General features: G+C 44.7%; 2 protein-coding genes across 3 annotated transcripts in view; both read left to right on the top strand.

Moving 5' to 3' along the window:
• neb (nebulin) overlaps positions 1-18807 on the top strand; it is a 54282-nt gene extending 35475 nt beyond the window's left edge. The window contains exons 103-138 of the mRNA XM_058081796.2: positions 38-142; positions 213-317; positions 397-501; positions 572-676; positions 885-986; positions 1933-2034; positions 2116-2223; positions 2295-2399; positions 2475-2579; positions 2652-2756; positions 3274-3378; positions 3453-3563; positions 3641-3751; positions 3839-3940; positions 4030-4134; positions 6760-6873; positions 6985-7089; positions 7426-7530; positions 7731-7835; positions 8148-8258; positions 9396-9506; positions 10718-10831; positions 11172-11276; positions 11356-11460; positions 11625-11729; positions 12400-12492; positions 12841-12933; positions 14309-14401; positions 14672-14764; positions 15321-15413; positions 16230-16337; positions 16408-16594; positions 16732-16824; positions 16992-17132; positions 17225-17328; positions 18202-18807. Coding sequence (XP_057937779.2) covers positions 38-142; positions 213-317; positions 397-501; positions 572-676; positions 885-986; positions 1933-2034; positions 2116-2223; positions 2295-2399; positions 2475-2579; positions 2652-2756; positions 3274-3378; positions 3453-3563; positions 3641-3751; positions 3839-3940; positions 4030-4134; positions 6760-6873; positions 6985-7089; positions 7426-7530; positions 7731-7835; positions 8148-8258; positions 9396-9506; positions 10718-10831; positions 11172-11276; positions 11356-11460; positions 11625-11729; positions 12400-12492; positions 12841-12933; positions 14309-14401; positions 14672-14764; positions 15321-15413; positions 16230-16337; positions 16408-16594; positions 16732-16824; positions 16992-17132; positions 17225-17328; positions 18202-18375 — 3933 coding nt within the window. The 3' untranslated portion in view covers positions 18376-18807. The remainder of the gene's footprint in view (positions 1-37; positions 143-212; positions 318-396; positions 502-571; positions 677-884; positions 987-1932; positions 2035-2115; positions 2224-2294; positions 2400-2474; positions 2580-2651; positions 2757-3273; positions 3379-3452; positions 3564-3640; positions 3752-3838; positions 3941-4029; positions 4135-6759; positions 6874-6984; positions 7090-7425; positions 7531-7730; positions 7836-8147; positions 8259-9395; positions 9507-10717; positions 10832-11171; positions 11277-11355; positions 11461-11624; positions 11730-12399; positions 12493-12840; positions 12934-14308; positions 14402-14671; positions 14765-15320; positions 15414-16229; positions 16338-16407; positions 16595-16731; positions 16825-16991; positions 17133-17224; positions 17329-18201) is intronic.
• Positions 18808-19840: 1033 nt separating this feature from the next.
• On the top strand, positions 19841-26729 carry LOC131135691 (uncharacterized). 2 transcript variants are annotated; one of them, XM_058081900.2, is made up of 3 exons: positions 19841-20134; positions 20350-20538; positions 20797-22940. In XM_058081900.2, exons 1-3 carry the CDS (start codon positions 19897-19899, stop codon positions 22356-22358), a joined length of 1989 nt encoding a protein of 662 aa, XP_057937883.2. In that variant the 5' UTR covers positions 19841-19896; the 3' UTR covers positions 22359-22940. The 2 variants fall into 2 exon arrangements, with proteins under 2 accessions (XP_057937883.2, XP_057937884.2); XM_058081901.2 differs by lacking the exons at positions 19841-20134; positions 20350-20538; positions 20797-22940 and adding exons at positions 23560-24052; positions 24268-24450; positions 25082-26729.
• The last annotated feature ends 243 nt before the right edge of the window (positions 26730-26972 follow it).

Raw genomic sequence — 26972 nt, 5'->3', positions numbered from 1 at the left:
ATGAAGAACATCCGGTAACCATCTGTACTTTCCGTAGTTGCGATACAAAGAGACCTTTGAGCTTTCCAAAGGACACTACCGCACCGTCAAGGACGCCCTGGACATCACCTACCATCGCAGAGTCACGGACGACATCAGCAATGTCAGCTCAAACATCATATATCGTTCTACGTTGACAAGAAAGACGACAATAACGACAATTTCCATCACAGGTCAAGTACAGGGAAAAGTATATCAGCTCTCTGGGAACATGGAAGTCCATCCCAGACCGGCCCGAGTTCTTCTTCAGCAGAATAGTCAACGACAACGTCAGCACTGTGAGTTTGGACAATACCCATCCTGGCATTGCCGCACCATGACGGTTCAAAGTGACGTGTGTGTGTGTGTGTGTTTCAGGTGAAGTACAAGGAGGACCTGGACTGGCTGAAAGGAATCGGCTGCTATGTGTGGGACACGCCCGAGTTGTTGCGGGCTGAGAAGAATAAGGCGCTGTACAGTGAGGTCAGCTGCTGCTTCTTATTTCGGATTTTATGATGCTGTTTTATGACCATATTTGCATTTTTGTCTACAGATACTGTATAAAACCTCATTTGAGAAAAACAGAGGAAACTTCAAGTACACCTGTGATACTCCTTTCTTCCATGCCGCCAAGAACGCCTCCACCCTCATCAATGAGGTAAGCCGGTGCTGATACAAGAAGTTGTGTAATGATACTGGACGTTCAGCTCCAAGGTAAAGGATAAATGAATCACTTTTCCTTCCTGTTGCTTCAAGTGTTACGGGATTTTCAAGTGTTTTCTCTCAAAGAGTCTCTTTAACAACTGCGCGTCATCGCCAGTGTTTTTGGACTTGTGCATTTAACGACCTTCTGACGTTCTGAGCAGCGGGCCTACAGAGCTAGTTATGAGAAGAACAAGGATCGGTTCACCATAACCACAGATGATCCTAGATACCAACTGGCCAGGGAAAACAACAAGATGAGCCAGGTAAAGGTCCTGGTCACATGGTACCACCAGCCTGCATAGTCCGCTGCATGAGGTCATGCACAGACCTGCTGGTGGTTGTTGTCCGCATGGAGTATCATGACGTCTTTGACCATAACAGGTCATCCACGGCACTCAAGTCATGACCGCTGAGTTATCTTGAGTGACAAGTGAGAAGACAAAGCATTTTTGGAAGCTTGTCTGAGGGCAAGCTCATTCGCCACACTCAGATCCTGAGAATATTCCTCCGGTTTCCGAGTGTCACGACTGTCTCGGTGTGTTTTTAACGAGCATGCTGTGTGTGTGATTGTGACAGAAATGGTATAAATCAAAGGCAAAGGATCTGCTCAAGAGCGGCTGCAACGAGCTACACCGGCCCGACATCCTCACGGCACTTTTCCAGACCATTATGGGTAGTAAGGTAAACAGCTACGGAGTAGCTCCACCATAACGCTCCACCCTGTCCACCAACAGACCAGTGGAGGGGCCATTGCTGTTTCTGGACAGGCCCTCATCCCATCTGCTCCCATCCATGCAGCCAAATGAAGCTCATAGCAGACATACCATAATATGCTAATCCCTCCATCATCTCATTCAGTGCTTCTTAGATAGTTGATGCATAGAGGACATTGCGGCAGCTTCCTGGGAGTCTTTGTCCTCCAGCACGGAAGACATTGCATGTGTCAAAATGTGGGCGCCCCTGTATTCGGTAACTAGCCATCACTCTTCACCTGCCTTCATTGTTATCATGCATGTTGTCTAACGCATGTTCATAACCCTGCACGCACTGTCCAGTTTGATACCAGTATAACGATACCTTTATACTGATACCTGGTACACGATTCTCCTGGACAGCTTGTCTTTACTGTGAAGCACGGCATGCCGTTAGCAAAAGCAAGTCACGGCTAGCGGTCAATGTGAGACTGACTTGGTGCGTGTCGTACTCCAGTGGCGTTACAGGGAGCAGTACGAGCGTGCCAAGGACAAGTTCACCTCCATCCTGGAGACTCCTGTGTATGAAACGCATAAACGCAGCAAGAAGATCGGTGATGTATGTTTTCTTTAACAACGCAGCATCAATTTAGTATCAAGTTTTTGCATCCCCGACAAAGCCGCGACGGTTGCTCCGCAGATTGTTTACAAGATGGAGTACAACAAGACCAAGGCGAAGGGATACACGCTGCCGTATGACACCCCGGACCAGCAGCACAAGAAGAGGGTCAAGGAGATCACCAGCGATGTAGGTGACCTCACCTCGAAGACACCTTGAATCAAAGCATTACGTTGACGTGTGACGTGGTATCCCTGCAGCTGAAGTACAGAGAGGTGTACGAGAGGAGCAAGGCCCAGATCAACATGGACCCGGAGGCTCACTCCATCCGCGCCGCCAAGGAAGCTTACAAGAACATCAGCAACGTAAGTGACTTTGTTCCCCACAAACACAATACCTAGGAAAGAAGAAGCAGATGCCTAAGAACGGATATTTTGTAGCTGGATTACAAGAAGAAATATGAAGCCACCAAGAACAAGTGGATGTGGACGGCTGACAGGCCGGACTTTGTCAATGCCGCCAGAAGCACCCTGCAGCAGAGCGACGTGAGTTGGTGCACTCATTTATCTGTCCGCTGATGGCGCGCAAAAGTTTCAACGCTAACGTCCCACCTACAGGTCGAGTACAAGTACGACAAGGAGAACATGAAGGGCTGTGTGATACCGGTCGTTGACGACAAGCTTACAGTCCTCGCCCTGAAGAACGCCGTAATGGCCAGTGAGGTGAGTTCTACCATAACCCCAGTGACCGTTTCAAGCCATTTCCACATAAACACAGTAGCTCCACCCATTATTCCGGGCTCACACTGAATCCATTGCGGCTCCTGATCCAGTCCGGTTTGCTGATCACAGCTTGACCAGAGAGTGCTCCGGTGTTAGACCCCAAACGGATTCTTTCCGTTGTACCATGCAGCCGCAACGGATTCAGTGTGAACCTGGGTCAAGGTACCAAAGGGTACGAAACCAGAAAAACCAATGAGCACGGCAGGAGAAACCAGACAAAACCATAACAAACAAAGAGAAACCAGTGAGGTGCTCTTAGATGAACAATGATGTGAACGATGAACAATGGCGCGTCTACCACTGCACAAAATGAAACCCAAAGTCAATAACCAGTATATAGGATATATGAAATATGATATCCACAACATATAACAAATATATATTTAAAAATGTATCACAATGATTCCTTAATGCTGCTATTAGGTTCAAATGAAGATGATGCTGCTTTGTCCTTCAGGTGAAATACAAGGAGAAGTATGAGAAGGCAAAGGGCCACTACTTGCCCGTCGCAGACACGCCTCAAATCCTCCACTCACAGGCTGTGCGCACCCTTGCATCCGAGGTAAGATCCTCTCGGAAGAAAATCAATGTTTCTACAACCGCTTCCTGTTTAACACCCACGGTGTTCCTACACAGACCAAATACAAAGAGGCCAGCAAGAAGCAAATGCAGTCTGGCTCGTTCACCACCCTGCCGGAGACCCGCGACACCGTCCACAGCAAGGAGATCAACAAGCTCGTCAGCAAGGTACCTTTTCTTTCTTAGTCGTCTTGCCAAGCTTGGGCTGCTCTTTGTGATCCTGACGGCCCCGTCTGCTGTTACAGAACGTGTACAAAGCCAAGTTTGAGAAGGAGAAGGGCAAGTCGGTGTATAACAACATGAGCGTCCCGCCTGATGTTGAGCATGCCATGGAAGTCGCCAAAAAACAGAGCAACGTGAGTCAATCCATCTCCTTATCTTCATGTTTTGTCAAAAGATGTACATGATGATGATGATGATGATGCGTGGCCATCTTCTTTCAGCTGGCCTACAAGAAGAACGCCAAAGCCAATCTGCACTACACAAGCGTGGTGGATCGACCTGACATCAAGAAGGCCACACACACCGCCAAACTCGTCAGTGAGGTAATCAGCACGCAGATCTGTGCAGGTTCAAGACGGAGGCCTTGATCCTTTTCACTTGACACCACTGATTGTGGTTTGTTCCCCCTCAGATTGGCTACCGTGACAAGGCCCGTGAAGAGGCCAGCCGTGGAGGTTCTCTGGTCCACCGACCGGACATTAAGCTGGCCACGGATGTGTGCAAGCTCAACAGCCAGGTAGGACAAACCTTTCACCCTCAGCCAGATGCTTTTTCCTGATGGAGGATCAGCCTCGCGAGTTGAAGCTCTCTCTGCGCCACTTCTCTATAGCTTTAGACTGTTCAGAAGCTAGCAGCTAGCAGCTACTGCAAGCGCTTCCTGCGCCATCCTGCATTATATCCATGTTTAATCCATGCTTCACTGTCATTGGGTCCATGAAAGGACACTTCCATGTGCATTAACTGCTCATATTGCCTGTCAATATTCTCATTCATCTAGGTTCATGTGTTCTCACGGTATTGAATCCATCCAACTGTCTATGACAGAATGTAATTAGTTATAGTTAGTCGTTACTTTCTGGAAAAAAAGTCATTTAATTAGTAACCATAAAAATAAATGTTACTTTTTCTTAGAACGCTTCAAATCTGTCAAAGAAATGGGATTTAAAATTAAATAAATAAACAAACAAACAAATAAATTAATACATTTAATTAATTAATAATTAAATAATAATTAATAATTAAATAACAATAAATAAATATTCATTAAATAATAATAATAACATTAACAGCCTATTAACAGTCAAACATATACGTACATATTTCAAGCATAAAAATGGCTAAATTAATTAAATACTAGTCATCTACATCGGTCACTAGGTGTCAGTAATATTACTATAATGTTTGGTGAGACACACAAGCACCAGACTTGATCGCTGGAACGACAGGCTTTTGTTGCAGGTTTGAAATGATCATACAACAGACACAATAATCTCTACTAAAAACACGGGCTACTGTTAGCGGTTACTGTTACCGTAACCTGTCAAATAAAACTCAACTCAAGCCCATGACGTCACTTCCTGTCCGCAGTTCAACTTGCACTGGAACACATTTACATTATGTTTTAAATTGCTTATTTGCTCTTATTATGTCTGTTGTATTGGGTAATACGAGTGTAAAAATATGAATGTAGAGACTATAGGGGTGTTATATCATGTCTGGAGGGCTCTAATGATAAAACCCGTATGTAGAGGCTCGTAAACAGGTTTTCTATGCTGTAAGTACTATTTAGAAATAACACAGGGTTTTCATCTGAGCAGGCTTTGCCAGTTCGTACCCAAAGACTAGGTTGTAGACGAGCTAATTTATCGAAAAAGACAACCTGAACAGTCCAGTTGGCAAACGGTCCAATGCCCTGAGAACTTCCCATGTTGTTCCATCTGTCTTCAAATGTGTGTCTACTGTCTTCCTGCACTTCCTGTCTTCCTCCACTGCGGCTCCCTTCTCTCTTGCCTTCATTGTCTGTCTTCTCATGCCATCATCTCATAGAAGGAGGCCATTCCCTCCCCCCATGGACTCGCCTCCTATGATACCCCCCAGATGCGCCACATTAAGAAAATGAGTGCAATGACTAGCGATGTAAGCAGGCTAACACTTGTCTGTTTCGTTGAGTTGGTCGACTGACGACCATTCACCGCTGAGCATGACGAGCATCTGTCGGCTTCATGTCGTAACGCATCCTACTCATTGCAATGCTCTCCTTGATCCGTCTATCTGTGAATATGGATGACATGTGAACAGGTGACATCTGAGTGTGCATTTCCCATCGTGGTTCCACCCTTTTTCATCCTGCTAGCACAGGGAGTCACGGAGCAGGCCGTGAATGAGCTTAGCGTCTCTTCGTATCGTACCGATGCATGTTCACTGATCCACTGACTGAATTCTGATGCTCTCCAAAGGAGACCATAGTCGGTGGATAAAATGGATTTGAAACGTATTCCCATTTCACTACCATATATACGGTATTATTAGGGGTGCAGCAATAATACAGAAATGTCACAGTTTGGCTTGTTTTGATACTTGAGTGTCAAAAAAGTATCATAAAAGAACTACCACTAATCCTTTTAAATACTGTGCTACTCAAAATAACCAGAACACTAAATAAAAAGAACACTAAACTCATCACACAGCAACTTAATGCCCAAAAGGTGTACCTCCGAAGTATACAAAAATTTACCAATATGAGTATATATTTTTTCCATAATGCAATGCACCTGAGCAAAGCATTTCATTGGAGGACTAGTGGCATAGAAAATAGATGGATGCCGCTGCAATCCTGCCTCTGTCCACCAGAGGGAGCCAAAACAGCCCAGACGGAAGCTGACGCCATTGAAGCGTCCCAGCGGGCACCAATGAATGCGTTGCTCAGACGCAATGCATTATAGGAAAACTTTAAAATGTTGGTTTATTTCTTAGATACACCTTTTTTTAGTGTTAAATTGCTGTGTGATGAGTTTAGTGTTCCTTGCAAGACTCTTATTTCACACTGCAGTATGTAGCGGTCTTTGTTAAACATTACAATTGGAAAATAACTATTGAAATGACAATGCAGTCAAAGTCAAATAACAAACAAAACGGCAACCATCACAAGTAAAGGTGGGAACACAAACTTCCGGAATGGAGTTCTTGTTGCACCCCTAACCATGATATATGAGATCGTTGGTGTTGGTGTGAATGCTCAGCACTTACGGAAGAGGCATATGTTTTCTCGTGTCCAATGTTGTGTTGTTTAAAAGAATGCAATAAGAAATGTTGGACATTTTCGCACGTCCTAATTAATTATTCTCTGCTTCGGCCCCGCTAGCTGAAGTACAAAGAGAAGTTTGATAAGGAAATGAAGGGAAAGAGACCGCAGTATGACCTGAAGGAGAGTAAGATTTACCAAACGTATAAGGACGCCAACACGCTGGCTAGTGAGGTAGGCGCCCTTTCTCAAGCCTTTCATGGTTGTTTGTCAGTGAAGAAGCAAAGGAGTGGGATTCTGAGGACGTACCCCCCTTCCCCCTTCCACCCCTTTGTTGTGGCACAGGTGAAGTACAAAGGTGACCTGAAGAAGATCCACAAGCCTGTGACCGACATGGCCGAGTCTCTGTCCATGCAGCACAGCCTGAGCACCAGCAGGCTGTCCAGCGACGTAAGACATCACTTTAAAATCTCATCCTCACAGGAAGCCATACATCCACACCTCCATCCATCTCTCCTCATCTGGTAGTGATCCATACTCCACTCACCCTTCACCTCTGACCTCCTGTACTACCAATTCCTTTAACCACTTCCTTTAACGATTTTTTAAAATCATGTCACTCAAAACATCTGATTTTGAGAATTTTTCACCCATTTTTTAACCAGCATTTTTCATTTGACACCACTAAGAACTGCTCACCTTGGAAGAATTCCTTTTTGATGCTTTTGGAGAAAACTCCAGACCCTTTTTTTTGTGGTGTTTTCTTGACTGGGAATTCCGCCATAGTACTGCTACAAGAGGAAGTTTGAGGCGAGTAAGGGTCACTATCATATGATTCCCGACACACCAGAGCAGCTCCATCACAAGGAGGCTTCTGAACTGCAGAGCCACGTAAGTGCCACCAACGTGAACGAGTGTCTGCAAAAAAACCTGTGATGGGTCTGTTTCCACATGAATACATTACCGTGGGTTTTGTGTAATATTTTGATGGTCGTATTTAAGCTACATGAGGGGGTGGAAGTATTAGCAACAGCTCCCCACACAGTTGTTCGCGACCGCCAGTGACATGTGAGGTGTTTGGCCTGCCACAGGTGAAGTACAAGGAGAAGTACGAGAAGGAGAAGGGCAAGGCCATGCTGGACTTTGAGACTCCCACATACGTGACGGCCAAGGAGGCGCAGCACATGCAGAGCCAGGTAACGAGACCGCTCGTCACACGGTGTGTTCACCCAACTGTGATGTCCACCCAACGTCGGACTCATGAAAACCGAGGTTCCATTGTATTAGCATAACACAATATGAAGGTAGTGTCCTTGAACAAAGAACATTTACTTTTTAAACCAGCAGAAATGTAATTGGAGGATTGTACCTGGATATATATTTAAATTCATGGTTTGAGGTGTTGTTATTCTCTGTCACACCCCCAACACACACACACACACATGCACACACACACTCAGTTCAGCATGCTCACATGTGTGTTCCTGTCTTATCTCTGCGGCCACTAGAAAGACTATAAGAAGGACTTTGAGGAGTCCATGAGGGGCAAGAACCTCTCAGGCTTGGAGGTCACGCCTGCCATGATACATGTCAGACACGCCACCAAAATAGCCAGCGAGGTAACCAGAGGAGTATTTGTCCCCAAACCACCCTGTGAGATACTACCCCCACCACCCCACCAACCCTACTCTGACCTCATCCACCCCTGTAATCTTTTTCCACTTAAGGAATGAAGCCACACTACACACACTAAATAGCACTAAAGGTGTTTTTTTTTTGCTTTGGAGTTAAGGGTGCACCTCACACGTCTTACTCAGGGTGACTGGATTTAAAGCTGCAGTGCAGATTTGAGACAAATTGGTCGTTTTGGACGCTCATCGGTTGTTTTGGAGCCTGAAGACCCAAAGATTTGAGTTCCGTTTGTGTTATGTATTAACAATCAAGGTAACCATGACGGACCGCAGTGCTGTCGGTTGTGTTTAGACCCGTCAACCCCCCAAATTTCATACTGAAAAGGAGAAAAAGTGCCTTTTTTCTAAGCATATCGTGCCTAGTTATACGTTTTTATAAACCCGAACATCAGAATGATAACAATAATACAGAAAATATGATCATTTTCTTGCTGCAGCATACAGCTTTACTACAGGACTCCATATTGTAAACCCACCTGCACTATCAAGGGGTCCTGGAAGACAAGCAAATGACATCCCCAACTACCACGTTAGCATGCATTTTACAGTTTCCACCCGTTTCTGAGGGGGCGATGTGAGTTACGCACTGCTGATTTAAATCCAGCCCACCATAAGCAGCACCACCCCCTCCCTACAGCAGAGCCTAAAGCTAAAGTGCTGTCATTCCTATTGGTTGGTGTGTTAAGTTCCATTCGCATGCCTCCCTACACGACTCTCCTAAAGCATTAATGAGACACTCGGTACAGCCTCCATGTGTATTTGCATCCTCCTGCAACTTCCACATTCCCGTTCCTTTGCAGCAGCATGCCTTGTGTATTTGTACGTACTTGTGTATTTGGTTGTTTTTATGCTGTCTGATCAAATGTGGTTCACCGTATCTGTCATCAGGATTCTTGCCAAAGTCACCAGGGTCTCCTTACCAAAGAAGCAGTGATTTAAAAAAAAAAAAAGTTAACCATGAGATTGTTCTGGGAGGCCCGGTGACTTTGAGCTTGCCACTCTACATTTGCCTGGCCTGCCCTGTGCGCCTCTCCGCATTCTCTCTGTTCTTCTTCCGTCCTGTAGAAAGAGTACAGGAAGGATCTAGAGGAGGGAGTGAAGGGTAAAGGGCTAACTGTGCTGGAGGAAACTCCCGAGCTTTTGAGAGCAAGGAATGCCACTCAAATCCTGTGTGAGGTATGACAACCACTGGCCGGGTGGCCGAGGCGGCTGCACCCCACTATCCCGCTCCGGGCGCTCCGCCGCCTGCTCAAATCTCTTAACTACGCTTCACCACCGCACTAAAAAAAGAGCCGACTCTTCTGTCCCCGCTTGATGACATCACTAACGTTTGAGCCATTTTCTCTTTCTAAAAGAATCTAAAAATGAGTGTTTCCCCTCCTGAATGGACTTGGACTTCACAGTCGACCTCCTGTTGTGTGACTTTACTTTCACTGTCAAGCTTATGATTTTTTAATAAGTCATATTCAGTTTAATCTGTGGAGAATATCCCACCCTTGGGGTAGCTCGGGTTTAAACACTGCGAGAAATTACAGTGATCCTTCTTGACATCACGCTTCAAATTTAGCAACTTTGCGATATCATATTTTTCAAGAATATTTTTTTTCATAATCACTGCTGTTTTGTGGTTGAAAAAAATCATAATTTTGCCTATATTAAGCATTTTCAAGCATAAAAATGTCTACATGAACTAAAATACCATATAAGGTGTTCAGAAGACAAACGTTATGATATGCAGTATTGTACATTGGTCACTAGGTGTCAGACATGTTACACTGATGAGACAATGGCCACCATGGGAAGTACTGTTAAAAAAAATAATAACAACTATGACTTATGCCTTATTTATGTCTGTAATGGGTAATACAAGTATACATATGAATATAGGGGTGCTATTTCATGTCTAGAGGGCTCTAATAATGGCAAAAAATGAGGGATGACTGTACTACTAGTTTGAAATCCAAACAAATCCAGGGTGGAGCAACTTCTCGGAATTGTGGTTGACTTATTGACAAAACTACACGGGCAGTGCGAGGACAAAATGTCCAAAAAGCCATTTTTCTTCTCTTTTTTTTTTTAAAGATATGTTTTGAACTTGCATTTTTAGTCCAAGTTAGAGAACTGCCAGCAAGTTGCCGACCATCACTAATTCTGCCTTAACACTTTTTCCCCGATAACCGCTGCAAAATCTCCTTTTTTCCAGCTTTAACAGAAGATTTACCACTTTACCACTTTTACTGTTTGAATGCTGTCCCTCCAAGACTTCTGGTTTTGCAGCCCTCCTCAGTGTGAATGAGTAGAAAGTCCCTCGCTCCTGCAGGCCTACTACGCTTTTCAACAACGTGCTTCTGGCGTGTGACTCCTTATGTGACATTTGACCTTTGCAGAGGGAGTACAAGAAGGCGCTGGAGCAGGAGATTAAGGGCAAGGGAATGTTGGCTTTGGCGACCGACACCCCAGACTTCATGAGGGCAAGGAACGCGACGGACATCCTCAGTCAGGTCAGAATAGAAGAATAGAACAGTCTTTCCCTGGCATTCATTTGGACAGTAATCCCCAATAAACATACCCAATAAAATACAATAACATAAAATACAACAATTAAAAAATAAATATAATAATAAAAAACTTTATGTTAACTTAATTATATAAGAAAGGCAGGAAATGAAACAGTTACTGATTGTAAAAGTACCAGATGGAGGGGTAGGACTGAATAAGCTTTGCTTCTTCCTACTCCTTTTGGACATGTGGAACTGTGAACTGATTATGGGATGCCCTCAATTGTAATCTGATGCATGTTCAAATGAAATCAAACCAAAAAATTGTCTTTGTGTCCATCAGTCCAAGTACAAGCAGATCGCCGAGATGGACCGCGCCAGCTACACCACGGTCATCGACACTCCGGACATCATCCACGCTCAGCAGATGAAGAACATCGTCAGCCAGGTGGAGTACGAATCCCAGCCAATCCTGGAAAAAGGGACGACGTCTTAAACCTGAATTGACGCGAGCCTTTGTCCAACAGAAAAAGTACAAAGAAGAGGCAGAGAAGACCATGTCTCACTATGTGCCCGTTCTGGACACCCCTGAGATGCAGAGGGTCCGTGAGAACCAGAAGAACTTCAGCACTGTAAGTAGACAGGGTGAATGACGGCGAGTGGCGTGCCCGACCGGTCAAAGGCTGGGCTTGTATGAATGAATATCAATCTTGATATGAATACGGCCCGTGAGGCCATGGATGTTTAAAATGACTTAAAATGACTTATAACTGCACTTGTGTTTTTCTCCCTGTAGCTTCAGTACCAGACTGACCTTAAATACATAAAGGGCAAAGGGTCTGCTGTAATCAACACCCCTGAAATGCTTCGTGTTAAAGAAAATACAAAGAATTTCAGCTTGGTATCTACTCTGTGATATATATATATATATTTATACATCTAGTATCTTTTTTTAACACCGACTCTTAACACGTTTTCTTCTTCAGATTTGCCCCATCTTTAACAGGCCCTAATACACCATCCTTGTGTTTTGAAGCAAACAAATCCATTTTAATCTTGTTAGACATGCTATTCCATTCACGCCGCTAACTCTTGGCTATTTCCGCCTCGGTTTCACAGCTTGTTTTTTTGTGCTGGAGTGATTTGAAACATAATCAGGTATTGTTTGTCTGTAGAAAACGTCGCCTGTAAGTTAGCTGAGGCAGGGATTCTCAACTGGTGGTGTCGCGGACCTGTTTGGGGCGGGCTGGCAAAAAATTAATAAATGTACAAAAATGGTTTCCGGTACGGACGGAGTGGTGAAACTCCCAGGTAAGACGGGACAGCAGACTGGGAAGCGTTTCATTGACAAAACACATAGCTGTCCTGTTATTATTAACCATATATACTCGGTTAATCAGAAGGAAATTTTGAATTGCACTTTTTGCCACAAGGAGTGAAGGAGTGATGGTGGGTCCGGCAGCCGAGCTAGTTGAGAATCACCATGCTAACAGAAGGTGAAAGAAAATCTTTAACTCCGGGACGACGAACATGCTCAACTGGTTCTGCTTTCACTCCTCATCCACATCAAGATTCACTACAAAGAGGATTTGGGAGGAGGCACCGCAGTGCCCGAAACCCCCGAAATGGAGAGGGTTAAACGGAACCAGCGCAACGTTAGCACGGTAGTCCACAGTCACCTCGCCTTCCTCCATCATCAAACCCTCCTTCCATCTTCCCCAACCTTGGCATCTTCAGACAATCCTGCCCAACTTATCTTCACATGGTTACTGTTCCCTTGACAACCACTTTAATCCACAACCTCTTCAACTTAACCGGATTTTCTATTAACTGTTTTTATATTAGTTATCCACAATGTTAACGATTCCTCACTTCTAAACCGGAAATAATACACTAAAAGGAGAATCATCCATCCTGACAGGAAACTGCGTCTACGTTTGAGTTGCGTGTCGTTGAGTGACAGGTTGTGTTTGTGTCTGACTTTGCACTTTTGTACCATTTGCCGTGGGCAGATACGGTACAAGGATTCTCTGAGTCAAGGCACAGCCATACCAGATCTCCCCGAGGTCAAGCGGGTCCGAGAAACCCAGAAGAATATCAGCTCGGTAGAGGACGAAACACCAGTGATCCCCCCAACCCAAAATCCCACCCTCCCAATCCCACCACTCCTTACAGTCACCTCCCCTGAGATCCTCTGACATTTTCAAAATGCCTTCTGACCTTCCCAACTAGGAATTCCTAGCAATCTTCCATTTTAACTAAGATCCCTAAATCCCTCCTGTTCCCCGTGTTGGCTGACGACTTGGTTTGGGACTGACATCTCTTTATAATCCCTTCCATATTTCTTCCAATGATCCACCTGCTTGGAGTTTTTATTTCTGCAAGATCCCGACCGATACTGTTGATATTACTGGGTTGTTACCTGTATCACTTTATGGCAAGACTACGCTGTGACGGTATGTCCTTGACCAGGGACTGTCGAGACCTTTTTATGTGTTGAACAGCAGTTGGACCGTTGGGAGCTGGACGCTGAGCCCAGCTGCTACGACTGTCGTCTGCTGGCATGGAGGGATATTCTACAGCGTGTTTTTATTGGCCTGCTGCATATTCTAAAAATAGATTTTAAAAAGAAAATTCAAAACAGCAAAAATTGAAAAATCAGCTGTAATAATAGGCTGCACAGCGGACGAGTGGTTAGCGCACCGACCTCACAGCTAGGAGATCAATCCCAACCTCGGCCATCTCTGTATGGAGTTTGCATGTTCTCCCCGTGCATGCGTGGGTTTTCTCCGGGTACTCCGGTTTCCTCCCACATTCCAAAAACATGCTAGCTTCTTTGGCGACTCCAAATTGTCCATAAGTATGAATAAGTAATAAGTATGAATCTATATGTGCCCTGTGATTGGCTGGCCACCAGTCCAGGGTGTACCCCCGCCTCTTGCCCGAAGCTGGGATAGGCTCCAGCACCATGCGCGACCCTCGTGAGGATAAGCGGTAGAAAATGAATGAATGAGCTGTAATAATAAAGTAGAATAAAGTCAAAATATGAAGAGAAAAAAGTTGTAATTTAACAATAAAAAGTCATAATTGAATAATTTTAAAGTATTATGAGGAAAAATATCGTTTTTGTAGTGTACTTCGGTATGTGACAGTTACTGTTACTGATTGTAAAGGTACCAGATGGAGGGGTTGGATTTAGTAAGCTTTGCTTCTTCCTACTCCTTTTGGACATGTGGAACTGGGAACTGCATGTTCAAATGAAATTAAACCATTACCAAATATTGTAATATTACAAGAAACAAAACAACAATTTAAGTTAGACAATTCGGTCAAAATGGCTTCCGTCATCGCTGTAGCGGCTGATGGCTTGCCAGACTTCGTTTGCACCCCCAAACTCCAGTGTCGGTCAGGCTCTACTCCTGGAAGGTAAAAAGTACTTTGCGTGTCACCAACATGTCTGACTTTGTGTCTCATTCCAAGCTGCAATACAAAGAAGAATTGGGACGAGGGACGTCGGTGTCAGAGACGCCGGAGATGGAGCGAGTTAAACGCAATCAGCAAAATATTAGCACGGTACTCTGTAGAGTGACCCTGAACCTTCATCGATCCCCCAGCTCACCCTCATCCTCCCCCCAAAACCACTGTAACAATACAAAGTGTTTTGTCTGTGATAACACCAGCGGGTGTTTGGCTAACGTGCGTCTTCATTTCTCAGGATTGTGATTAATTAGTTCATTAGTTAATTAGTTGTGGTCTTTGGTGCTGTGCTGTGGCGTCTTTCGGATGGAATGGATGCTCTGTTTGTCTCTGACTGACACGTGGTCTCCTCCTGCCGTTGGGTAGATCAAATACAGGGACTCTCTGGACCGCGGGACGGCTATACCAGACCTGCCGGAGGTGAAGCGGGTCAAACAAACCCAGAGGCACATCAGCTCGGTAGTGGAACACGGCCGACCCACGTGTGCTCCTAACAAGAGTGGACATTAGCAACGGCCACCATAAGAGCATTGGCTTCCCCCCCGCCCCCACCATCTAATCACATTCCGATCACCTCTTGCTCATCTTCATCCAAGGCGCAGACTTCCCGAGCTCCACCTGCCATCTTTCACCTCTTTGACCCTCATGCAGCCCTCCATCCTCCCCCTTAATCTTCGAGCGCCACCCCTCAAGCTGAAGCTGACACACGCTCCCCTCTACGTGTGGTACTAGCTAACCCGCCGCCCGGCTTTCCTCCCACGAAGCCGCCGTGCGTTGCTCTGATCATTCCCACTCCACAGCTAACGTCCAGCTAAGTAGTCTGCTGACGTGTGACGAGGCGTGTGCTTGACCGTTCCGTTCATCAATCACGCTATAGGACCAGTTTCTCAGACGCCGCTTGACTATGTCGCTCCGACAGAAGTCAAGCTACGCCTTCTCTGAAACTCTGTGGCGTGTGAGTGTTTGGTACCCGGTGTCTGACCCGGCCCCCTGGGGTCCTGTGCTTGTGTCCTAGGTGTTGTATAAGGACAGTTCCGCCAAGGGAACCCCCGTGGTGTTTACTCCAGAGATGGAGCGAGTCAAAAGGAACCAAGAGAACATTAGCTCGGTACCTGCAGAACCACCGCCAGAACATCTGCTGGGGAAATGTTCTGCTGCTCAACTCTACGTTAACCCTTGTCTAACGGACTTGTGGTCTTGGTCCAGCAGAGGTCCAGTGTGAAGGATTTAGGCCTCTTTTTTTTTTTAAAACCGACTACAGACAACATCCAATCTCAGAAAACGAGAACACAATAGAGGTGGTCCTCGTTAGTCAAACGATACCTGCTGGAGAACCAATTAGACCATCATTAAGGAAGTTACGTAACATCTACCAGGATGATGCAACAACCTCTTTATTACCAAAACAACATCAACAAACAGTCAGAATTGCTAGATGTTTACGTTTTAATGACTAAGATCATTTTGTGTTCTTCTCATATGAACTCGGGAACTCGTACGTAACCGGAGGAGCGTTCACGGAGAAGTATCCAACCACCGGATGTTGCGAAATCCTCCACACTGGTCCTCATAATCCTATTAATTTCCCCACGTGCGCTCTCCTTTTAACCGTTTAATCCCACAGCTGAGCCTTATCTGTGCACACCCACGGCGCTAACCTCTTGTGTCGTCCAAACTACTCCACGCCATCTTTGTCCCCCTTCCGTCCTCCTGCTGAACTTCCAACTTTGGGATGTGTAATCTTTCTTTCATTGGTAGTCGTTTCCTCCCCGCTAATTCATTGATCTGGTTTCCCAATCTCTGGTACCGCTCTGTCAAGTCTTGTTGCCCTCTATGATGCTATGAATGCTAACGCCCATGCTAAGATGGCCTCGCTTTTGAAAAGGTCCCAAACGCCTCACTTCCTGTCACTGCCCCCCGCCAGGTGTTGTACTCCGACAGCTTCCGTAAGCAAGTCCAGGGCAAGGCCGCCTTCGTTCTGGACACACCTGAGATGAGGCGTGTGAAGGAAACCCAGCGCATCATCTCTGGGGTGAGATATCCGATCTGGGAACAGCGGGAACGCTGGGCGTGGCTTGAAACGCATCGGGTGTGTCCTGCAGGTGCGATACCACGAGGACTTTGAGAAGAACAAGGGCAGCTTCACTCCCACCACCTCGGACCTCGTGACGGAGCGCGTGAAGAAGAACACGCAGGACTTCAGCGACATCAGCTACCGCGGCATCCAGAGGCGCGTGGTCGAGATGGAGAGGAGACGCGCCATTGAGCACGACCAGGAAACCATCACTGGTACGGCCGATGATATACTCGCCGCTCATTGGCTACATTCATTTATCTGTGGCGGGCCCACTGTTCATATTTGTGTGTTGTGCCGAGCTTGGCTCAATGGCGGAGCCGTAAATCCCCGACGGGCTTTGTGTCCTCAGATCTGAGAGTGTGGCGTACAAACCCTGGTTCTGTGTTTGACTACGACCCCGCTGAGGACAACATCCAGTCCAGGAGTCTGCACATGATGTCAGGTGAGTCGTGGCCCCGCTAAGTCACTCCAGGTAGGATGAGTCCTCCTGGTGGAGTACCTCACGGAACCACAAGAGTTGGGGACGAGGACTCGGGTCAAAGGATTGACACTCTTGTTGTGAAACCGGATCCTTTGTGATTTCCGTTTCCCGTGACGTCCTGGTGACAGTACAAGCTCAGCGCCGCAGCAAGGAGCACTCACGCTCCACCAGCGCCCTCAGCGGCATGGCCGACGAGAAATCCGAGATGTCCCAGGATGTGGACCACCACATGTCCCTTTACAGCAACGGTTACATAACATCCTCCATGGGTAACACCCCCCCCATTCCCTCCCTCCCTCCCATATATCCCAGACACAGCGAGGACACCTTGTTTGATTAGCACGACTTCCTCTGTCTGCAGGCTACCAGCATGCTAAGACTGTGGAGGTGCAGCAGAGGTCCTCATCCGTGGCCACGCAGCAGACCACCGTGTCCTCCATCCCCTCGCACCCCTCCACCACCGGGGTGAGTCCCACACGCCTCTCTTTGTATGAAAATCATAAATAATAGCAAATATTGAACAAAACGGCAGAAACGTTAGACTTGTCATTCAACAGGAAACAACAAAACCATTAATAAAGATGTCATTTTTTGAAAAAAATATTATAATATTAAGAGAATAAAGTCCAAATATTAATATTAAAATCATAGTTACAAAAAGAGAATTTACAAGAAGTTGAAATAGTTGAAAAATAATAAACACCAGCAGACACGAAACACAGAAAAACAGCTGTAACTTTACAAGCATAAAGTCAAAATATTCAGAGAAAAAATATTTTTTACTAATGATCAGAAAAGTTGCAATTTTACCAGAATAAAATCTCACGTCGTAATATTTTGAGAAATAAAAACTAAGCAAATTAAAGTTGCAATTATTAGAAAATTAGGTTGGGTTGAGTTATAATATTATGGGAATAATAAATTACGAGATAATTATAGAAATTCTATATGAATAGAAAATATATGAGAAATAAATTGTGTCCGATCTTGTAATGCTGGTGTTTACTTTTGTTCAGGGGCGTCAACTGGTTTCAAATTATGGTCGCGCTCGAAACAGTTTGCCCGTGTATTTGATGACTTATTTTATTTTACTTTTTTTTTAATTAACTGATCAATAACTTGCTTGGATGCGATAAGTCAAGGTGATCAGCATAAATTCAAGTATTTATTTTGGACTATCTATGCATGCATGATCAGATAATATTAGTGTTTAGAGGATACAGTATGTGGTCCTGACCCCAAGTCTGGGACACCTTGAGGGACAGAAAGGACTTTTCACCTCTTTATGGGACTGACAAAAAGCTTAACCCCCCCCCCCCCCTTTCATTCCACCATCAGAAAACGGTGCGAGCCATGTATGACTACCTGGCGGCCGACAGCGACGAGGTCTCCTTCAAGGACGGCGACGTGATCGTGAACGTGCAGGCCATCGACGAGGGCTGGATGTACGGCACCGTGCAGCGCACCGGCAAGACCGGGATGCTGCCGGCCAACTACGTGGAAGCTATTTAAGTGATGGACTCAAACACGCCCACAGGGATCGGTGCAATGTGTGCAATGAGTGCGTGTGTGTGTGTGTAACGTGCGTTGATTGTGTTGTCGACTGCTATCAAACCTGTGGATGTTAGTCCAAAGTCTGATCCTCCATACTAGTCCTCAAACATGAACAAGAACTCTTTGATGCTGATCCGAGACCAGGCTTCTTTCTCTGGAGCAAACACCCTGACTCGTGTAAAGCTTCAAAATAAGCAAAGACAAAGACAACCCCAGATCTACGACGGAAGAGACGGCTGTTGAAGAGCGATGTACGAGAAGGATGGTTTATCCTCCTTGGATGAAGGCTGACCACTGTAGCCCACTAGCACAGCGTGTGTTTTGGTTTTGATGGCGAGGGGACGTCCCGTACCTTCAGCCTGTAGCTAATAAAGCCAAGCTCCTGCAGTACCCGGCCTCCATCTTGTGTGTTCTTTGAAGGCCCGTTTGTTCCTGGTTAGCAAAACCCAACTACGTGTTCATTTCAAAACACATTTGGCAATATTTCCAGCACTATTCAGTGTGGAAAATTAATAAACAATTTTTTTGTAGAGCAACAAAGGTTTCGCATATCATGACAATTAAAGAATATATATATAAACTCCATGCATTCAAAATTATATATTTCTTCTATTATATTGCAAGTTCTTTCTGTTTAGACTCCTTTCTCTCTTCACACAGCAGATCAATTCCAATTTTTTGTTAAAATTAAATTTTTTATGTGGTCTTTTCATGTACATCTATCCATCTATCTATCTGCTTGCAGGCAAAGTGTAATGTTCAATTTGTCCACCAGAGGTCGACAGAGATAGACTTTAACTACGATGTTGTGAATGTTTATTTCTGCATGTGAAGCTGTAGTTTATGGTGTTAATGTGGTAAAAAATTAATGATGTTTTACATCAAAATCGCATCTGTTTACACAATAGAATTAGGCATTTCTGCTTAGAAATATTCAACATTTTGAAATGTTTTTGTTGCACTTCTTTATCTGTCAAGAAATAAACATAAATATATAAAGTAAAAAGTATTTTCCTAGTATGAACCTTTTTTAAATGTTTCAAGTATTTCAGCTTTCTTCTTCAATTAAATTTTCTTCAGGTATTGTTATGACTTTATTGCCATAAAATTTAGACATGATTCCTATAATATTATAACTTTTTACTTAAGATAATTTTCCAAAAAATTCATCTTTGTTTTGTTTTGTTTCTTATATTATGTTTAAAAAATAACAGATTTTCAAGTTAATGTGACTAAAATGACTATTTATAATTTATATTTTTTTTTTCATAGTATTACAGTTTTATTATTGTAATTGTACTCCGGAACAGTAGGTGGCGGTATGCACCAAAACACTGGTTGCAACCCGCCATCAACAGCAGCAAGAACTGCAGTGCATTGTGGGTTTGGGCGGAAACGGAAACGGAAAGGGGTTTGTTTTTATGCCGGCTTCATGCTCGCCGCTATACTTGTGTTGTTTTGTTTAAACAAGTGACAAACATGGCGCTAGAGTGTTGCGTCGTGAAGTGCCAGCATCGTCCACACGAACAATCGGGGAATAAAAAGGATGGGGTGAGATGTTTCTCCTTTCCAACGTGGAAGCAAAGCCAAGGAGCTGTGATCTGTGAGCTAACAAAGAGACGCCGAATGGCCTGGATAGCAGCCGTGAGACGACCAAACATCACTTTCAACACCATCACCCAAGACTTGGTGGTGTGTTCACGGCATTTTCACACTGGTAAGTTTCAATCAAAGCATGTGTTTTGCTCTTTCACACCTAGCATTTAGTAGGCCGCTAGCGTTAGCCAAGCTAGCTGAGGGCACCGAACTAAGTCAAGTATCGTCTTTGGACGAATAAAACCATAACATCTTTTCACTTTGAGTGATTTTTAAGCTCGGGAATGAATGAAAGAACCGTATTTTAAAGTAATAATGGGGGTGTGTGTTTTTCAGGGAGACCAGCTAATGAAATGGATGAAAGCCATCCAGACTGGGCACCCTCATTACATCTCGGACACACGGAGGTGGAAGCTGGAGATAACCAGAGACTACACATAACATTGGACCAGGAGGAACTTTCTCCAACGAGAGAGGAGAACGAGCGACTACAACTGGAAGCTGTTGGAAACACTCAAGTAAAAGGTATGTTTACAACACTGTGTGCTAATTTATTGTTTTTTTTTTAATCAATAAACATACATCAGGGCCGGTTCTAGGCAAGGACGTATTGTGGGGGCAGTTAGAAATGCGAAAGACACCATCATGCTTTTTATTTTGCTTTTTATTCACTAACCCCAAAAGCACACATTCTGCAATGGTAAAACTCATAAAAAACGCATAAAAGGTAAAAAAACGTAATCATCATAAGCTTCCACTCTAATTCCTCTTTGTGTCCCGCAGATGTCCAGCAGCTGATTGGTCATCAAGGGGGGGGCTCCACTTGGCAGCAGGAGGAGCCGCAGCCTGTTAAAGAGGAAGAAGAGGAGCCAAAGCCCATCCACATTAAGGAGGAAGAGGAGGAACCACAACCCCCTCACTTTAAAGAAGAGGAGGAGCCAGAGCCCGCCCACATCAAAGAGGAAGAGGATCCCCAGCTTCTCTGTGTTAAAGAGGAAGAGGAAGAACTTTGGATCACTCAGGAGGGAGAGCATCTTCTAGGGCCAGAGGAGGCTGATCTCACCAGGTTGCCACTGACCGGTGTCTCTGTGAAGACCGAAGACCATGAAGACAAACCACCTGAGTCCTCACAGCTTCATCATAGTCCAAGTGAGGAGATGAGAGAGGCGGAGCCTTCATGCAGCAGCTCACCGCAACACATGACAACAGAAGCTGATGGAGACCACTGTGGAGGATCACAAGCAGACAACCTCTTAGCTCCGCTGTCAGACGGTGTCGACGCAACGTCACACTCTCCTCAAGATGAAGACAGCGACTACTACCAAGAACCTTTGAGCAGCGATACGGACTGGGAAGGTGATATGACGACTCACACTGGCAACAAACACTCTGAAAGCTCTAAAAAGGAGACAGGGAAACATTTTAGCTGCTCAGTTTGTGGTAAAAGATTTTTTTATCAAAGTAATTTGATTCGCCACATGAGAACACACACAGGAGAGAAACGTTTTCGGTGCTCAGACTGCGGTAGAGGTTTCACTCAAAAGGCAACTCTGGTGTCACACATGAGAACCCACACAGGAGAAAAATGTTTTCGATGCCCAGACTGCGGTAAAAGCTTCACCCAAAAGGGAAACATGGTGTCGCACATGAGAACTCACACAGGAGAAAAACCTTTCAGTTGCTCCGTCTGCGGCAAAAGCTTCACCCAAAAGGTAACTATGGTATCACACATGAGAATGCACACAGGAGAAAAACCTTTTCATTGCCTCGACTGCGGTAAAAGCTTCAGTAAAAAGTCAAGTATGGTCTCACACATGAAAACACACACAGGAGAAAAACATTTTACCTGCTCGGACTGCGGCAAAAGCTTCACTCAAAAAGCCAACATGGTGTCACACATGAGAACGCACACGGGAGAAAAACCGTTTAGTTGCTCGGACTGTGGTAGACGCTTCACTGAAAAGGCAAGTATGGTCACGCACATTAGAACGCACACGGGAGAAAAACCATTTAGTTGCTTAGACTGCGGTAAAAGTTTCACCCAAAAGCCGGCGTTGGTGTTGCACATGAGAACGCACACAGGAGAGAAACCTTTTAGTTGCTTGGACTGCGGCAAACACTTCACTCGAAAAATCAACATGGTTATGCACATGAGAACGCACACGGGAGAAAAACCTTTCAGTTGCTCCGAGTGTGGTAAAAGTTTCACGCAAAAGGCAGCTTTGGTGTCGCATATGCGAACGCACACGGGAGAAAAACCTTTTACCTGCTCCAACTGTGGCCAAAGCTTCACCCATAAAGTAAGTATGGTCAAACATATGAAGACACACCCACAGGAATCGTAAATGTATCACTCAGGAAAGAAACAGTGCAGTTGCTCAAATTGTGTCGTCTTTGGAAAACTTGCCGAGTCACTGGTGTGTCTGGTGCCATGGAGGGGCGAGACCCGGGATGTTTTCTTTCCAGTCGGTCCCTGAAGCAGGCGATTTTTATGATTGACACCTCCTCCGGTTTGAGGGAAGTTCATCACTTCAATCACCTGCTAGAGAAACTAGTTGGAAGGAAAATCTGCAGTTCATTCATTTTCTATGCCGCTCCATTCTCATTATGGTGGTGGGGGGGGGTATGCTGCTGGAGCCTACCCCAGCTTGTCCTATGATTTGATTCCTTTTACTTATGTGAGGACAAACGGTAAAAAAAAATGACTTACTTTTCAGTCACTCGTTGAAGTGAATCAAATTAAGCACAGTTTAGTTGCTAAGACTGCGGTAAAAAAAACGCCCCCAAAGTAAAACATGGGAACACACGGGACAGGGACGTAGTTGCTGAAATGATGGCGACACATTTGCTCGGACGTCCACTTGCGGACTCGCCAATTGACTCATCAATAAAGTGGATATGCTGGCCTCCAAACATGACGGGTTTGTTTTTATCCGCTTTCTCTCCCAAATGGGCTGGATGACAAGAGAGTTCACTCTGGGCATCTGTCTCAACCTGGGCATGTTGGTTCTGTAGCAGAATGAACAGTGTCCCAGTGGGGGGAGGCGGGGCAATGCTCTGTAAAGACTATCCCTTCTGCTTTGTAAGAAAAGTAGATATTAGTAGCTAAGTAGCTACATAATAACACTGTTATCATCCTGGATCTGCTGTCACGTGATCTCTGATTACCGTAATAACTCGTTTATCACAAGAAAGTGCAGCCTCCCTTCAGAAATTACTTTTTATACGACTTTGGACATGTCCGGCAGGTCAGACTGAAATCCCACCAGGCCGGGTTTGGTCCACGGGCCGAATCCTTTTCCAGCTGCTGTCGGCTACATTATGATGGAAAGTAGGATGGAAATTTGTGTTATTCCATATGGAATCAGTTGGAATTTTGTTTAATGGAAAGTCTTAAAATTCTAATTAGTTCATTTGGTACATGAAACTGGGGGCTAATGTATGACCCTGTGAGGATGCTGGAGGACTCTCCAAAATTATATAGGGAGGGGGTTATTGTCTTCCTCAAATTTAATAATCTGACACAGCAAAAAAAACAGTTTGACTGCTAATCTGATGTTGATATCAAAGCCTGAAAAAAATGGTTGAAATGTGTATTTTTGAATAATATATTTGATATTTTGATGAAGACTGCAGTGACTTGAAACATGTGGGAAAGGTAGAAACAATATGAACCTTTGAGTGATGTTGCTTAGGTGAATTGCCGAATTGCATTGTGGGTTTGACGGCAACTGTTTGTTGACGTTAGCTGCATGCTCGCCTCTACCTTTATGTTTTTATTTTCTTATAACAAGTCCAAACATGGCGCTAGAGTGTTGCGTCGTGAAGTGCCAGCATCGTCCACACGAACAATCGGGGAATAAAAAGGATGGGGTGAGATGTTTCTCCTTTCCAACGTGGAAGCAAAGCCAAGGAGCTGTGATCTGTGAGCTAACAAAGAGACGCCGAATGGCCTGGATAGCAGCCGTGAGACGACCAAACATCACTTTCAACACCATCACCCAAGACTTGGTGGTGTGTTCACGGCATTTTCACACTGGTAAGTTTCAATCAAAGCATGTGTTTTGCTCTTTCACACCTAGCATTTAGTAGGCCGCTAGCGTTAGCCAAGCTAGCTGAGGGCACCGAACTAAGTCAAGTATCGTCTTTGGACGAATAAAACCATAACATCTTTTCACTTTGAGTGATTTGTAAGGTAGGAACTGAATGAAAGAACCGTATTTTAAAGTAATAATGGGGGTGTGTGTTTTTCAGGGAGACCAGCTAATGAAATGGATGAAAGCCATCCAGACTGGGCACCCTCATTACATCTCGGACACACGGAGGTGGAAGCTGGAGATAACCAGAGACTACACATAACATTGGACCAGGAGGACGAGCGACTACGACAACAACCGGAAGCTGATGGAAAGACTCAAGCTGTGCTCCACATTGAAGGTAAGTTTACTAACGTTTTACTTAAGCCTAAACACACATTGTGGGTTGGCGCCCTCTGCTGTAAAAATGGAGGTACTGCACTGATACAGTATATGCAGTATAAACAAATTAGGGCTGTCAATGGATTAATATTACTGATGCTCCTATCAGGGTTTCATGCAGCCGATACCGATCATCTGTGAGATAGACTTTTCATTGTATTTTTTAAAACTTTTATAAAATAATAGTGACTACTTTTTATTAAATTTATTACAAAAATGCTAATATGAACGTCTCACGTTTTGTCTTTCACAATGCATTTATTCCTCATATTATTAACTGAAAACCGAAATGAAAAGCAGATTTGCTGGGCCCCTCCAGCCGCATCCGCTGCCTTCTGAACTACAGATGCAGACGACTCCCTCTTCTGTACCCACAGAAGAGACAAACACGCACACGTTTGGCTACACTAACTGCCACCCCACTGACCCCCCCCCCCCCCAAATGCTGCACCAAACTCAACTCAGTATAACAAAATAGTCTCGAGTATTGTCATATTGTCATGTACTGTAACTAAATAGCTTCATTCCAATTCTCACAACTGAGGTTTTCCACAATAATCTTCCTCAGTAATTCCTCTCGTGTCCTTCAGACATCCAGCAGCTGATTGGTCATCAAGAAGAATGTCCCCCTCAGCCACAGAGGGGGAGCTCCACTTGGGCGCAGGAGGAGCTCCAGCCCCCTTACATTCACGAAGAAGAGGAAGAGGAGCCAGAGCCCACCCACATTAAGGAGGAAGACGAGGAACCCCAACCTCCACACATTAAAGAGGAAGAGGAGGAGCCACCGCCCACCTATGTTAAAGAGGAAGAGGAAGAACTCTGGATCACTCAGGAGGGAGAGCATCTTCTTGGGCCAGAGGAGGCTGATCTCACCAGGTTGCCACTGACCGGTGTCTCTGTGAAGACCGAAGACCATGAAGACAAACCACCTGAGTCATCACAGCTTCATCATAGTCCAAGATCAGGACCAGACAACCTCTTAGCTCCACTGTCAGATAGTGACGACACAACGTCACGCTCTCCTCAAGATGAAGACAGCGACGACTACCAAGAACCTTTGAGCAGCGATACAGACTGTGAAGGTGATATGACGACTCACACTGGCGACAAACACTCTGAAAGCTCGAAGAAGATGACAGGTAAAAAAACGTTTAAGTGCTCATGTGATAAAAGCTTTTCTTGTAAGAGTTCGTGGACTCGACACATGAGAACCCACACGGGGGAAAAACACTTTAGTTGCTCAGACTGCGGTAAAAACTTCACTCAAAAGGCACATATGTTATCACACATGAGAACGCACACGGGAGAAAAACCTTTTAGTTGCTCACACTGCGGTAAAAGCTTCACACAAAAGTCAAGCATGGTATTACACATGAAAACACACACGGGAGAAAAACCTTTTAGATGCTCAGACTGTGGGAAAAGCTTCACTCAAAAGGTGACTATGGTGTCACACATGAGAACGCACACAGGAGAAAAACCTTTCAGTTGTTCACACTGCGGCAAAAGCTTCACTCAAAAGAGAAGTATGGTAGCACACATGAGAACGCACACAGGAGAGAAACCGTACAGTTGCTCAGCCTGTGGTAAAAGCTTCACTCACAAAGTAAATATGATATCACACATGAGAACACACACGGGAGAAAAATGTTTTCGTTGCTCAGACTGCGGTAAAAGCTTCACGCAAAAGGCGAATATGGTATTACACATGAGAACGCACACGGGAGAAAAACCTTTTCGTTGCTCAGACTGTGGTAAGAGCTTCACGCTCAAAGCAAATATGGTCAAGCACATGAGGACCCACACGGGAGAAAAACCTTTTGGTTGCTCAGATTGTGGTAAAAACTTCACTCAAAAGGAAAGTATGTTATTACACATGAAAACACACACAGGAGAAAAACCTTTTCATTGCTCAGATTGTGGTAAAAGCTTCACCCAAAAGGTAAATATGTTATCACACATGAGAACACACACAGGATAAAAATATTCTAGTTTCCCTGATTATGGTGACATGTTTCCTCGGACGTCCTCCTTGAATAGACGCATGCGGAGTCAATGATGGCTGACTGTAGCTAAAGGTATTTTATGCCCTCATCACTAAATGCTGTAATCGATAAAGTCACTTCCTGTTCACTTCCTTCCAGATTCTATTTGGAAAGTAGACTGGCTGACTTTAATGAATCATTCATTAAAGACCAATTGGCGATTCAAGCAAATAAGTGTGAAAATAAAAGATGTCCTTGCCTTAAAATTTTGTCAGGTGTTTTATTTTCATCATAATGATCAACAAATAAAAGGCAAAATTACTAAATTGATATCACCAATATCGGCGATACTGGCTGCGTAAAGACTTGGTATCGGATTGCAAACATTCTATCCGAGCCGATGTGGTCGGTTTTCTATGGAAGCCCGTTTCCGCCACTGAAAAAAAAATTATCCACTTTTTATCTCGTTATTTTGACTTTCTATCTCAGAATATAG

Source organism: Doryrhamphus excisus, linkage group LG12 (genome assembly GCF_037039965.1).
Source record: "Doryrhamphus excisus strain RoL-2023G ecotype Guam linkage group LG12, RoL_Dexc_Guam_v1.1, whole genome shotgun sequence".
In the NCBI taxonomy this organism is placed as follows: Eukaryota; Metazoa; Chordata; class Actinopteri; order Syngnathiformes; family Syngnathidae; genus Doryrhamphus; species Doryrhamphus excisus.
The sequence above is the reverse complement of the archived record's forward strand: the minus strand, read 5'-3'. Positions and strand labels throughout refer to the sequence as shown.

What these genes read in the sequence shown, in the direction of transcription:
- LOC131135691 (XM_058081900.2), top strand. Translation starts at nt 19,897, where the DNA reads ATGGCGCTAGAGTGTTGCGTCGTGAAGTGCCAGCATCGTCCACACGAA. An exon ending in TTCACGGCATTTTCACACTG is followed by an intron (nt 20,135 to 20,349) that starts GTAAGTTTCAAT and finishes TGTGTTTTTCAG; the next exon opens with GGAGACCAGCTAATGAAATG. An exon ending in TGGAAACACTCAAGTAAAAG is followed by an intron (nt 20,539 to 20,796) that starts GTATGTTTACAA and finishes TGTGTCCCGCAG; the next exon opens with ATGTCCAGCAGCTGATTGGT.